This window comes from Panthera tigris, chromosome D3, assembly GCF_018350195.1.
Source record: "Panthera tigris isolate Pti1 chromosome D3, P.tigris_Pti1_mat1.1, whole genome shotgun sequence".
Classification (NCBI taxonomy): Eukaryota; Metazoa; Chordata; class Mammalia; order Carnivora; family Felidae; genus Panthera; species Panthera tigris.
Genome location: NC_056671.1, coordinates 13,597,753 through 13,610,194, shown reverse-complemented (window position 1 = coordinate 13,610,194; position 12,442 = coordinate 13,597,753). Strand labels below are relative to the sequence as shown.

At 46.0% G+C, this 12,442-nt stretch overlaps 2 protein-coding genes across 2 annotated transcripts in view; one reads left to right on the top strand and one right to left on the bottom strand.

Annotated features, from left to right (window-relative positions):
* FBXW8 (F-box and WD repeat domain containing 8) overlaps positions 1-12,442 on the bottom strand; it is a 117,811-nt gene that overhangs the window by 18,782 nt on the left and 86,587 nt on the right. The window lies entirely within an intron of this gene.
* On the top strand, positions 1,663-5,126 carry LOC122232516 (60S ribosomal protein L39-like). Its single transcript, XM_042961971.1, has 2 exons — positions 1,663-1,686; positions 4,908-5,126. Exons 1-2 carry the CDS (start codon positions 1,663-1,665, stop codon positions 5,124-5,126), a joined length of 243 nt encoding a protein of 80 aa, XP_042817905.1.

Below are 12,442 nucleotides of genomic sequence, written 5' to 3'. Positions count from 1 at the left end.
TGAGGAATCTTTCTAAAGAATATTTAAGTCTTTTACTAAAAAAAAAAACCTTAGTAATTCAGTGAATTAACATGAAATGCTTGCTATGCATTATTCACTGTTGTTAATACTGAAGATACACCCTTGCCCAAATTCACAGTTCAAAAGCCTCCTCGTTCACCCACACTCACACACACACACCCTCCCTGAACATGCATTCTATTCTGTTGGTCATGTGGTTAAATTTATTGAACTCAGAAGTTTTAATGTTAGTATTTTGTAGATAGACTCTCCTCCCTTCTCACACACATGAAAATGAAATGTGCTATCTTTTTCTTCTCAACCTATACGATTACCAATTATCAGGATACAGATTCTTATTTCAGCACTGAGAGGTTGTGGGTCTCCACCTTGAAAACCACGATCTCTTCATCAACACACACTTCTAATAAGTGAACCTTTGGAAATGCTTCACAGTTTAAAAAAAAAAAAAGACTAATATTAATTAACTATTGTGAGCAGCCCCTGAAAGAGGCTGAAAGGAAAGAGGCAATTTCAAAATTTAAACCGCCTTCCTAATCACAAAGACTACAGAGAGCAAGCTAAATTTTATTTTTATTTTCACGCAGTTGAAAGTAAGTTTGAGAAAATTCCAACAATTTTAAATGAAAACAATTTCAACAATTCTAAAATATCCAAAAGAAGTTCTTCTTCCAAGTAATATTGATTAGAAGTAATCAAATCTATCTATAGTGAGTAACCTAGAAGTTGCATAAAATCCATTCCTGGAAGGATAAAAACAATTCAAACAGCAACCTCATGGTCTCTCATAATTTCCACACTTCTGTATCATAATAGAGCTTTCAGTAGAGTTGTTAGACTCAATTTCTTTTTGTTTTTATAATAGTTCCACTTCCATCGTAGGAAGGTAGGCCGTAAAAGTGCAAAGGTCCGTGGTAAACCTAAGAATTAAAATCTGGTATTGAGTCCATCCTTACTTTTTCTAGTTCATTTTTGACAAGTGGATAGGTCATCTCTGAGTGACACAGGGAACTCTGATCCCTCTCCGGAAAGACTGCAAATTCATCATAAAGGCATCAAAGTTCATAGCGAAGAGTCAAGTATTTTCTGAAATGTTTAATAATTCAATGAATCAGAATATCCAAAGAGTACCTTTACCATTAGGGTTAGTTAAAGACCACAGAGATTAGAAAACACATTACCCATCTCCGAGGCGGTTCTTTCCATGTTAAAAGTCCCTTAACGACCTTTACCATTTCTCCCTCCCTTGCTCACTCCCTCCCACGCTCTCTCTCTTTTAATAAGGTTGAGCAAATGGGACTTCATTTTATCTGATTGCCACAGACTAGTGAGATTAATTATTCATGCTCACACTCCCCCTCTTGTTAAGACCATGCATTAGACTAATTTTTCTCTTTATTGCCCTAGTTGGGTGAGTCTCAACCCATGGCCACTTGACTCCCTCTCAGAGGTGTATGGATGTGCTAGAAAGAAGGAAAATACTACCCGGAGCTAAAATCTTGGAGAAAATGTTCTGCATTCATGTGACCGCCAAATCAATAGATGCTGCTGGGGATTTTTCCTTTTAAGTACCAAGTGAATGTTGCAGAAGAGCCTACATAGTGATTACAGAGCAAATTTTTATTTTAAGAATTACCTACAATGACCAACAGCTATTTTGCAGAGGTAACTATAGGATGTGCGGTGTTGCAGTCGCAGGACACTGGGTGGCCCTCCCTGCTCTTTGGCTTCCAGGCAGATCGAGAGGGCACCGGATGGAAGCAAACACCATAGACAAAGAACTTCCGCAGAAAGTTTTTTTCTGTGTTTTTTCCTCCTCTTCGTAAAAACCTTAAAGTATCTTCATAAATCCTAGTCTTAGAATCCAAACTTTAAATTCTGTCAGCTATTCAGATGTCTTTGAAATTCTTTTCTTAAAAAAAATTGTTTTCTGATTTCAGACGTAATAGATCTTGTAACAAATTCTAACACAACAGAATTAAATAAGGAGCGGTAACCTTCTGTAGGTCAATCTCAGAAATAACTACACTTCAGCAGTTCGGTGTATATACCGCTAGACTTTTTCTGACACAGGTCTGCCTTGCCTTTCTACATGTGCGTGTGTGTGCGTGCGTGTGTGTGTGTAAAACTGTTTTTTCCCTGAATGGGATTATTGTTTTATAACTTGTTTTTCCTACTTAAACAACAGGAGAGTCCTTTCTTCATTAGTATCTATAGGTAAATCTTGTTCTTTTTAATGCCTGCATAGAATTTCTTATGGATGTGTAATTTCGTATTGATGGCTATTTGGGCTGTTAATAAATTTTTAGACAAAATAACGTACTTCGTTACTGCAACAAATATTATCAATCATCTTCTTTGCAGTCGGTACTGGAATGAACAGGGACGGTGGGTGACACGTGGAGGCCTCAGCCTGCTGCCAGCTGCAACAAGCCGCCTCTTCACCAGCTGGTGCACGGCCACCGGCTGTCCTGCTCCTCGATATGTGGGACCCGCCTCTCTGAGGAGACCCACCTTACAGCCACGTCCTGGCATCTGGTGTTGTAATGGCAGGGGCGGCAGGGTAGAATCAGGAAGTGGGGGGCGGCCACGGGGCCAGCATCTGGGATACCCCGGTGTGACCCGGAACACTCAGTGTGCCCAGGACTGGCCTTCCAACCAAAGCGTGAAGGCAAGAGCTGACCAACGGCTACCGTCCCTGCAGTGGGCGAGGCCCTTCACCCACCTAGTAAGAAGTGAATATCGCACGGCAGAGGTTTCCTAAATGTGGGCACGCTGTTACCTTCATCATGAAACAGCACCCAGTTGCATACAGGAATCACCACGGAGAGATTACAGAGCCTCGCGGTCCCCGACTTTTGGTCACACACTGATGAATGAAGAAAGGAACTCCGTCTGTGTTTAGATTTTAGACTTACCAAAACAGTAAGTCCTCCTCATACACTTCTGTCAAAGGCATCACTCCAACACCCACCTGAGCAGCTGGCTGGCCTCCACAGGACCGCAGCACTGCCTTTCCCAAAAAGTGAGGAGTGGTCAGAAGCCTTCCTTAGGAGACAGCGGCATTTTCAAAAGCATGGTGAATTAAAGATCACTTGTCTGCTGCGGTGGGGGAGGGACAGAGAGAGAGGGAGACAGAGGATCCAAAGTGCGCCCCGGGCTGACAGAGAGCCCGACATGGGGCTTGATTCCACAAACTGTGAGATCACAACCCGAGCCGAAGTCAGATGCTTAACTGGCTGAGCCGCCCAGGCACCCCCTCTGCTGCTATTTTAAAAAAGGGAAGAGACAAGGAGAGCGGAAGGTTGGCAGATGCTAGGCTGAGAGAGTCCAAGATAAAAGGCATGGGGGTGGGTATTTGAAATCTTTGGAGATGACAGTCTACCTACTTTTCTCTATTGATTCCCTAATAACCCGCCCCCACCACTACCACACATACTTGGCTCTTCTGAGGGGAGAAAGTCATGGTAAGAAGCCAGATTCTAGGGCATAAAGCAAACAGTCCTCACGTCCTCTCCTCTTCCACCCAAGGAAGCTTATTTTGTGCTCTCTCTGTGCCTTTGGCAGAGTTCATCTCCTCTCGTCGGTAATGAGGGTATTTACTGTCTACACGCTTCAGCTGCTGTTTACGAGGTGCCGTCTCGAACGGCACGTCAGCTTCTTTCTCTCAGACCCGTGGTTCTCAAACACCGGAAACTGGTTCGGCCAGGCCGGCTGAGGCCGTGCTACCAAGCGCCATGCCACATGCCATAAAACACTGCCTCGGACTCAGACCCTAAGTTCCTTAGGGAAGAAATCCTATCATTCATTCCTGCAGCACTGATCAAGGGCCCAGCATGTGCTTGGAGATGAACTGACTGGTACATCGGCAAATCTGGTAACCACAGTCTGGTTCACGACAAATACGCAGATACACCTTTTTTTGCTTGACGCATTCCCCCATTTCTGGATGCCTAATCCCGTTATTGGCTTATACAAAGAATTACTTCATCCTACTCAAAACAGAAGGAGGTTCCACAGATCCCTCTCCAGACCATCCAGATTCTAGAGCACTCCAACTGTAGCCAGGCTAAGGTTTTCTCTGACAGCACAGCAGACTAGAATATGGGGAAAACCCTCCTGTTTACAAACACTGAAAATGCTGCATAAGATTCAGTCTATTAAATACTCCTCAAACATTCTGTTTAACTCCTGAGAAATCAGAGAAATTCGGAGGAGCCAAAAACGAAGAGGGCGCTAAAACCAGAAAAGGAAGGGGCGCTCATGTCAGGGGCTGCTCTGAGGATATCTGCCAATGTCAGGAGCCCGGGAGCCTGGGGAGACAGGAGGCACGGTTTCTGGCCAGCACCAAGTGGAAACACCAGAACCGAGGTGTCTGCCTATTGCTGGGGCCCTCGTACGGACGGGTACGCTCAGTAAAAATCAGACCAGTGGAGAAGCCTATCCATTGGCAAATAGAGCCTCTCTGGAAACTCGTGTCTGCCTCAGGTTCAGCTCAGTGTGGAAACTGTTTGCCCCGGGTCTGCCCTCACCCAGGTTCACAGTTTAAATTTATACTACCTGTAAGGCCCAAAGCACCTGGGTGGCTCAGTCAGTCAAGTGTCCAACTCTTTGATTTCAACTCAGGTCATGATCTCTCATTGGCGGGATAGAGCCCCCCCCCCCCCCCCCACACACACACACATAGGGCTCTGTGCTGACAGTCTGGAGCCTGCTTGGGATTCTCTCTCCCTTTCTCAAAAATAAATAAATAGACATTTAAACTACTTGCAAGGCCCCAAAGCCCCCTGGCCTGGTAACTGAAGTATTTTCAGGTTGGTAACATGTCTCCTGGTAGCTGGCAGGGTCTTCTCAGGAGGAAGATCCTCTCAACCCAGGCCCCTTAGGAAACCTACAAATTGCTTTCCTTTTCTCCGCCATTGTGGTGTGGGCAGTTGACGGTCGTCTCCGTGTCTTCTCACAAGACTTTCCGGATCAAGCAATTCAGGGCCAAGGAACAAAAGCAGAATCATCCTATTTCCCAGTGGATTCAGATGAAAACCGGTAATAAAATCAGGTACAACTCCAAGAGGAGACACTGGAGAAGAACCAAGCTGCGTCTATAAGCGATCGCACACGAGATGGCACACACATTAATGCTGCGTGAGGCCCCATGTCCCTCCCCTATCACTCTGTAGACATCCCTACTACCTGAACAATAGACCTGTTTTACCGGGGAAATGATTTTTGTCTGTTACTATGGCTCTGCACCAGTAGGTTGGCTCAGTAAGAAATATGTGAGACCTTTTGATTGGAAAAAAACAAAGAACAAAAGGAAACCTACAAATCAAGATCAGCCAAATACAGCTCATAAAAAAAAATCCCAAGGCGGGGTTGGGCAGGGGGGAGAGGAGAGAGGGAAAGAAACCACAAGAGACTCTTAAGGACAGAGAACAAACTGAGGGTTGATGGAGGAGGTGGGTGGGGGATGGGCTAGATGGGCATTAAGGAGGCACTTGTGATGGGCACAGGGTGTTGTATGTAAGTGATGGATCACTGAATTATCCTGAAACCAATATTAGTATGTTAACTAAAATTTAAATTAAAAGTAAAAATAAATAAATAGATATTTATGAGGCCCAAAAAAAAATCCCAACTATAGAAAGGAACAACTCATCAAAAATGAGAGGTAGAAAACAAACTGATTAGACTTCCAAGGATATCAGATGTTTATTAGATAAAACAAAAAACGTATGCTGAAAATGTTTATAGAAATAAAATGGTGAGGAGTCGAAAGCATCAAAGAAGCCTCTGCAAAAACAAACAGATTTCTAGAAATTACAAAGGCAACGGACGAGCTAGAGAATTCAAGTCCAAGGAATTCCATGAACTGGAGACAGATTTGAAGACGTCACCTAGAATGCAACACAGAGAGGCAGAGATGGAAAATGTGAGTGAGCAGCGCACAGCCCCGAGGAGAGGACAAGCTGGTCCAACACACATCTGCCCTGAGTTCCTGAGAGGAAGAACAGACAGGATGAGGGAGAGGAAAATTTCCACAATGGCTGAGAATGTTCTACAACTGGAAGGAGGAAGCACAAGAGATCCGATGGGAAAAATAAAAGTGCAGGCACACCTAGAGACATCAGAGAGAAACCACAGGAAAGTAAGACTGGGAGGAGGAAGAGGCCTAAGCACAATGACCGTGAGACTGACAGCCAAGCTCTCAGTGGACCCAGTGGAGTCCAAACCAATCGTCTCTCCAAAGGGCTGAGCGTAGAGGACTGTCAACCCACAGTTATAAAGGACCAGCAAAACTACCTTAGACTGAGGCCAAAAAAAAAGAGGTTCTTGGGGAAAAATACAGAGAACTCCTGCGCCGAGGAGACCCTCACTAAAGGAACTTCTGAAGAGTATATTTTTGGAAGGTGGAAAATCATTCCAGAAAAAAGGTCTGAGGTGCTGGAAGGAACGCTGAGCAAAGATTCAGGTAAATGTGCTTAAAAGTACGCAAATACCGATTATCCACAATAACACTGCCGCTCTGGGTTAAATAAGTAGTTCAAACTGCACGTGGTCCTTATTCCAAACAGACAAGTGCCACGGGTCAGGGCACTGCACCACGGCCACAAAGATGCCGGCTGCCCAAGGGGACCCTCTGGCACTATGGTGTGGAGTGGACAGGTACTTCCTGGAGACCTGTGCTGTGTTTGGCACCATGGGAGGGACTGAACGCGGATCTGATGAAAGAATGAGTGAGTGCTACACATCTCGGCCTGTGTCTATCGATCCCGGGCCCACGGCACACCGGCCTACAGTAGAGATCTGCTCCGTGCATACAAATGAACACATTAAGTCCACTGGCTTTTCCACTCATGGCAACGTATTTAGCTGTTTCATAAGTGGGAGGTACAGTTCGTTCAGTACGGCTCTTGAGGTACAAAACTAGTAATGCCCATTTAAAACAATACAAAAGGTACAAGAGAAAAAGACTTCTCAGTCTTTGGGGTAGAATTTACTCATGTAAATGACCCAAGCTGCTGTCCTGACCCAACATAAATATGGCCTGCAAAAACGTGGTTAAAATTTCACTACAAAACAATGCAGGGCCAGCATATACTCACATGCAAAGCTAAGTCAACAGCCTCTATAAATTCACAGATGAGCTAAGATTAAAAAAAAAAAAAACAAAAACGAGGAGGAAGACAGACAATTGGGGAGGGAGGAGGGACCTAGTGAGAAAAGAGTAAATCATACACAAAACAGCCAATAAAAAAATAAAAAAGCAGTTAATATACATGAATAATGGATGTCTGATTTAAAAGCAGTTTACTCCGATATGATGTAATTTTTGACAATCAGCCAGAGAGACTATTTTGTAAGTCCTTGCCAGAGAGAAGTCAGAGCGTGAGGCTTGGTAACACAGCGGATCTGTGAACATGTGCAAAATGACTTTCACCACCAGCCCAAAGGTGACTGTCTGTTGGCAAACAGAAAGTTGCCTCTCAGGTGCACTTAGCAGCAGCAACAGCAAGACGTGAAGCTTGAAGAAACGGACCCCCAACACGAGCGCAGGCCCCCGAAACGTGGCACCCCCTCCACGGTCTCCATGACATGCTCCTGGCACGGGCCACGCTCACATGCAGCACAAAGGGAGCAGCAGCCTGGGCTGCTTTCATGTTGAAGTTTTAATTGGAGTGACAAGCCCACAAGGCCAAGATATTTCAGAGATGGGACCGTGTTGCTGAGAGTCGCCAGGCGCTGGGTGGGCAAGGCCCGTGTGCGCTCCCCACCAGCACGTGCCAATGCACCTGCAACCCCCGCTGTTCCAGGACTGGACCCTGCCTGGGAAGGCACTGCCAATCACCGTGGTCTGTGCCAAACGCAGGGGCTCTGTGGCGCGGGCAGATGTCTACAAAGGACCAGAGCGAGGCCGAACCAACACCTATTATGACCTAAACCCGAAAGCAACCCAGAGAGCAAGAGTAAGCTCGGGTGAAAACGCAGGCGGATGTAACCCACATCTCCCTCTCTCAGCCCTGCATTCACAGATGCTGGAAATGAGAAAGGCAGGTCTACTTTGTGGAGTGAGCAGGATACAGCTCCCTGCTTTGCTTCAGGGCTCTCTCTAGACAATCTCTGTCCTAGTGCTAGAATAAAGAACAGAGAGGTGGCCACAAAGAACCGGATAAGGGGCACATAAAATCAACAGGAAATGTTCCTTGTCAGAGCATTCAGCCCAGTGAAGAGATTACACTGGTTATACAAACGTCTAACCGAAAGCTGAAAATCCTCCCGTCCTCCTGTTATGTCCCAACACGCCTCATGGTAACAAAGAGCACAGCCAGTTTCAAAGCCCTTCACAAATATTAGCCACATGTAACTGATCATAGCCCCCACGAGAAAGAAAGTTATTACATCTCTCTCACATAGGGAAGAAAAGGGAGGCTGCAGACTCTGAAATGAATTCTTCAAAATGATAGGCAACTGAGATGTTATTTTTTCAATAGGAAGATTACAAGTGAGACGATCATCACGTGAAGGTATCTGTAAGCCTACAGACTCCACATCGCTCCTGAAGTTCAGGCTATCACACTGGCTCGGTTCTCAATTTTCCTTTGACGAGCCTGGAGACTTCTCGTTTGGCCCCAGGCTAGACTTGACAAAGGCTTTGAAGGGGGCAGACAGGAAGAGTGGGGCTAAAATCAGATCACAGGACCAGGACGGCCGACGGAGGAGGCCAGCAATCGCAGTGAACAATCGGCCTTTGGCGTAGGGCAGACAGTCCACCCCGCCAGTGTGGTTCACGACTGCACCCACACGCATGAGCTTAGACGTGTTCTGTACATAAGGAATGCTATACATAGCAGCTGTCAATAATAATTCTGATATTCCTTTCATATAAGTCCTTTCAGAATATTCCACGTGATTCTCAGCCACCAAAAGGAAAGCAGACAAATACTACTGCTACGTTTTATACATGAAGAAACTAAGGCCTAGAAATGCTTGAATAGCTTGCCCCAATTACACAGGTGACGACAGTAGCCAAGGACACAGCAGGCAGAGCCCATCCTGTCCCATCCCTACATCAGTGTCTGCTACCATATCACAATGCCTTTCTGGATTCCAAGAAAAATGGTGAATAATGGCTGACGCTCACAGAGTTCTCTCAGGTGCAAAAGCCCACCATGACGCAGTCTCTCACCCGATCCCCACAATCCCATATGGTGGGTATTATGCCTTTACACCCTGTATACACGCGGAAGCGGAGGTGTGGAGGGGTCAAAGCATCTACACAGTGAGGAGGTTTGGGGACCAGGATTCAAACCTTGGTGGCGGGCCTCTAAGCCGATGCTCTTTAAACCTCTGCCCCAGGATGCACAAGAGTATGGCCCCCGGACGAGTGGCATCATAGCCCTCGCTAGACATGCAGATTCTCGTATTCTCCCACCCCAGACCCCCCGACTCAGAAGCCTTGGGGTAGGGTGCAGAGGTCCATATATTTCTGTGTCCTCTGGCACCTGAGAACCCCTGCACTAACCTATACTGCCTCCCAAGCCAAAAATGAGTCTCCACCAGGACAGAAGTGTTACTCAACTATAAATGCTCACTTCCTACCTCCCAGCTGATGCCAATCTGGTTAAGAATCGTGCTGGGCAGCGACAGTACCAAAACGTGAGATTTACACCCACGTGCCACACAAGTCAGAGAAGAAGGGTATGCACTGAGAGTCAGACATCAGTAAGGCTCCTTCTGGCAAGTGGGACTCTGGACAGACCTTCCCTGAAAGGACGTGGGGAGACCGGAGGGGAAGAGGGAACGCTACCGCTAGTCAGTAACATGGCGTATTCTGGATCGAGTTGGCCTGGCTGGAGCAAGGGGCTCGTTCTGGAGGTGTGGGATGCAGGACGGAAATCCGACCCCCCCAGGTCTTGAGGGCCAGGCTGAAGGCCAGCACCAGGGCCTTACCCACAGTCCTCAGCACGCAGCCCTCACTCTGGTAAAACCAGACAGGGACCATGAGGAGGTAGGCTGACAGGTGGTATAAGAGGCAGTGGTGGGGAGAGGGCAGAGACAAGGGAGGGGGGCCTGGGGAGCAATTACTTTCATGTCATTTTTGTGAACATGAGACAAGAGTTCACACCCCAAGGAAACACTGCAGGGCAATGGGGCCACCCAGGGGAGTAGATGGAGCCTCAGCCAGAGGTCCTAACCTAGAAAGGATCTGGATATTGAATTTGGTCCAGATCCAGCCAGTCGGTCCCTTATCAGTGGACGTTTCTGGAGCAGGAGAGCTGAGCAGAGGCTGGGGCCCACGCCCCAGCAGACCTACTTTCTGCCTGCTGAACAGTTCAGAAGATTTCTGGCCTCGGGTTTTTTTTCTTTTTCTTTTTTCTTTTTTTTTCTTCCTTCCTTCCTTCCTTCCTTCCTTCCTTCCTTCCTTCCTTCCTTCCTTCCTTCCTTCGAAACAAATAGTTACCATCTTATAATTCTGTAGGTTGGAAACCTACTGTGGGTCTCACTGGCTAACATCCAGGTGTCAGCTAGCTATATTCCGTGCTGAAGCCTAGGGAAGAATCCGTTTCCTTGCCTTTTCCAGCTTCTAGAAGCTGCCCACATTCCCTGGCTCTTAGATCCCTTCCCTCCGTCTCAACCGGGGTCGGGACCTTCTCATGTGACATTACTCTGACCTCCTCTCCTGCCTCCCTCTTCCACTTTTAAGGACCCTTGCGATTACACTCGGTTCCACCAGATAATCCAGAACAATCTCCCTATTTTAAGGTCAAGAGATTGGCAACCTTACTTCCATCTACAGCCTTCATTCCCCTCTGTCATGTAACCTAACCTATTCACAGGTTCCAATAACTGTGGACGTTTGGTGAGGGGGGCACTCTTTTGGATTCCTGGCCTCATTTGAACACACTGTAAACCTCATAACTCATCTCAAATTCCTTAATGTGGAATACGATCAAACTTGGGACTAAGCTAGAGTTTTCCTTTACCCTGCAAATTAGTAACACACAGAGAGAATGCTTAGAAGAATAACTTTGTGTCCATTAGGACTCATCTGCAACTCAATAATTTATCATTATTAACCCACTCTAACATGACGCCTTGTAGGAGACTGAAGAGCTGAGTGAATGAATAAATCATATTCCATCTATGGAATGAATAAAAAGCAAAGTTCTCTAACTTGTAATATTTTGTTAGGCTAGTCCAAGCTGCTATGCATACTCGAAAACAGTAAAATGTCGTAAGTGTTTTGAAATTCCACTCACACAGGTCATCTGTGTGCCTTCTTTTTCCTACTCTTTGCCAAGCTACCCATCAGTTTCAAGCGTGTGTGTGTGTGTGTGTGTGTGTGTGTGTGTGTGTGTGTGTGTCAAAAGCATGAAGCCTATTCTACGGTGTTATTGCTTTTACTTCTAGGGCAAAGACAAACATTTCCAATAGCCACCCCTTGATCTTTATTAACTTAAAAAACAAGCTAATTTTTAACCTTAACAGAACCTAGTTGCTGCTTGGGCTATATTTACTTTAAGCCTGATGTGTCACAAAGTAACCAAAGCCATAACTATTTGTGAGGTGAAACAAACACAAAGGTCAACTCCAAGTTCACGCTCTTCCATGGGTGCGGAATGGTAAACCAGGACGGAAATTCCATGTAAATGATCAGGAAAGCCATTAGAAAAATCAGGCCCTGTTAATAGATCTGTAGATCTTCTTTGGATAGGTGAAGGGGATTAAGAGGTACAAACTTCCAGTTGTAAGTTATGGGGATGAGAAACACAGCACAGGAAATGTAGTAATACTGTAAAAATACTGTATGCGGACAGACAGAATAACCGAATGTACAGACCTGTTAAATCACTATGTGGAACACCCGAAACTAATACGACACTGCATGTCGCCTATATCTCAGTTAAAAAAGAGAGACAGAAAATTAGGCCCTAAATAAAACTCTAAGCTAATTCAAGGGGCAAAAGAGAAGAAAGGCAACGATGATTACATACATCTTGTAATCTTGCTTAGGACTTCAAGAATGCTGGTCAATGTTTTTAAAACTTCCAAAATGATACAAATGTCACTGGTGTACAAAAATCAAGCAAATGTGAGCAAAGACAAAGACGTGCGAGACACGGCGCCAGCCCTCCAGCCCTCTCCGATAAGGCTTTTGACACAAAGGGACTCGGCATTCACATTAACTTACTCCAGTAGTTCTGCAAGAAGCTAAGTGGGTCCATCCCTTATCTATTCTAAATGTATTCTTCCAGAACAATTTTTGGGACAATGAATCTTGGGAAGCACCACAGACTGCTATTACTACAAGTACGGCCCTAGCCCAGCCCCGCACCAGCCCCGCACCAGCCCCTGGGCCCCTGTGTTCCGGACGGCCCGCGTCACCCCAATGCTGCTCTCCCCCCTCCCAAACTCCCTCCTC

What these genes read in the sequence shown, in the direction of transcription:
- LOC122232516 (XM_042961971.1), top strand. Translation starts at nt 1,663, where the DNA reads ATGACCAACAGCTATTTTGCAGAG. An exon ending in CCAACAGCTATTTTGCAGAG is followed by an intron (nt 1,687 to 4,907) that starts GTAACTATAGGA and finishes CAGGCCCCTTAG; the next exon opens with GAAACCTACAAATTGCTTTC.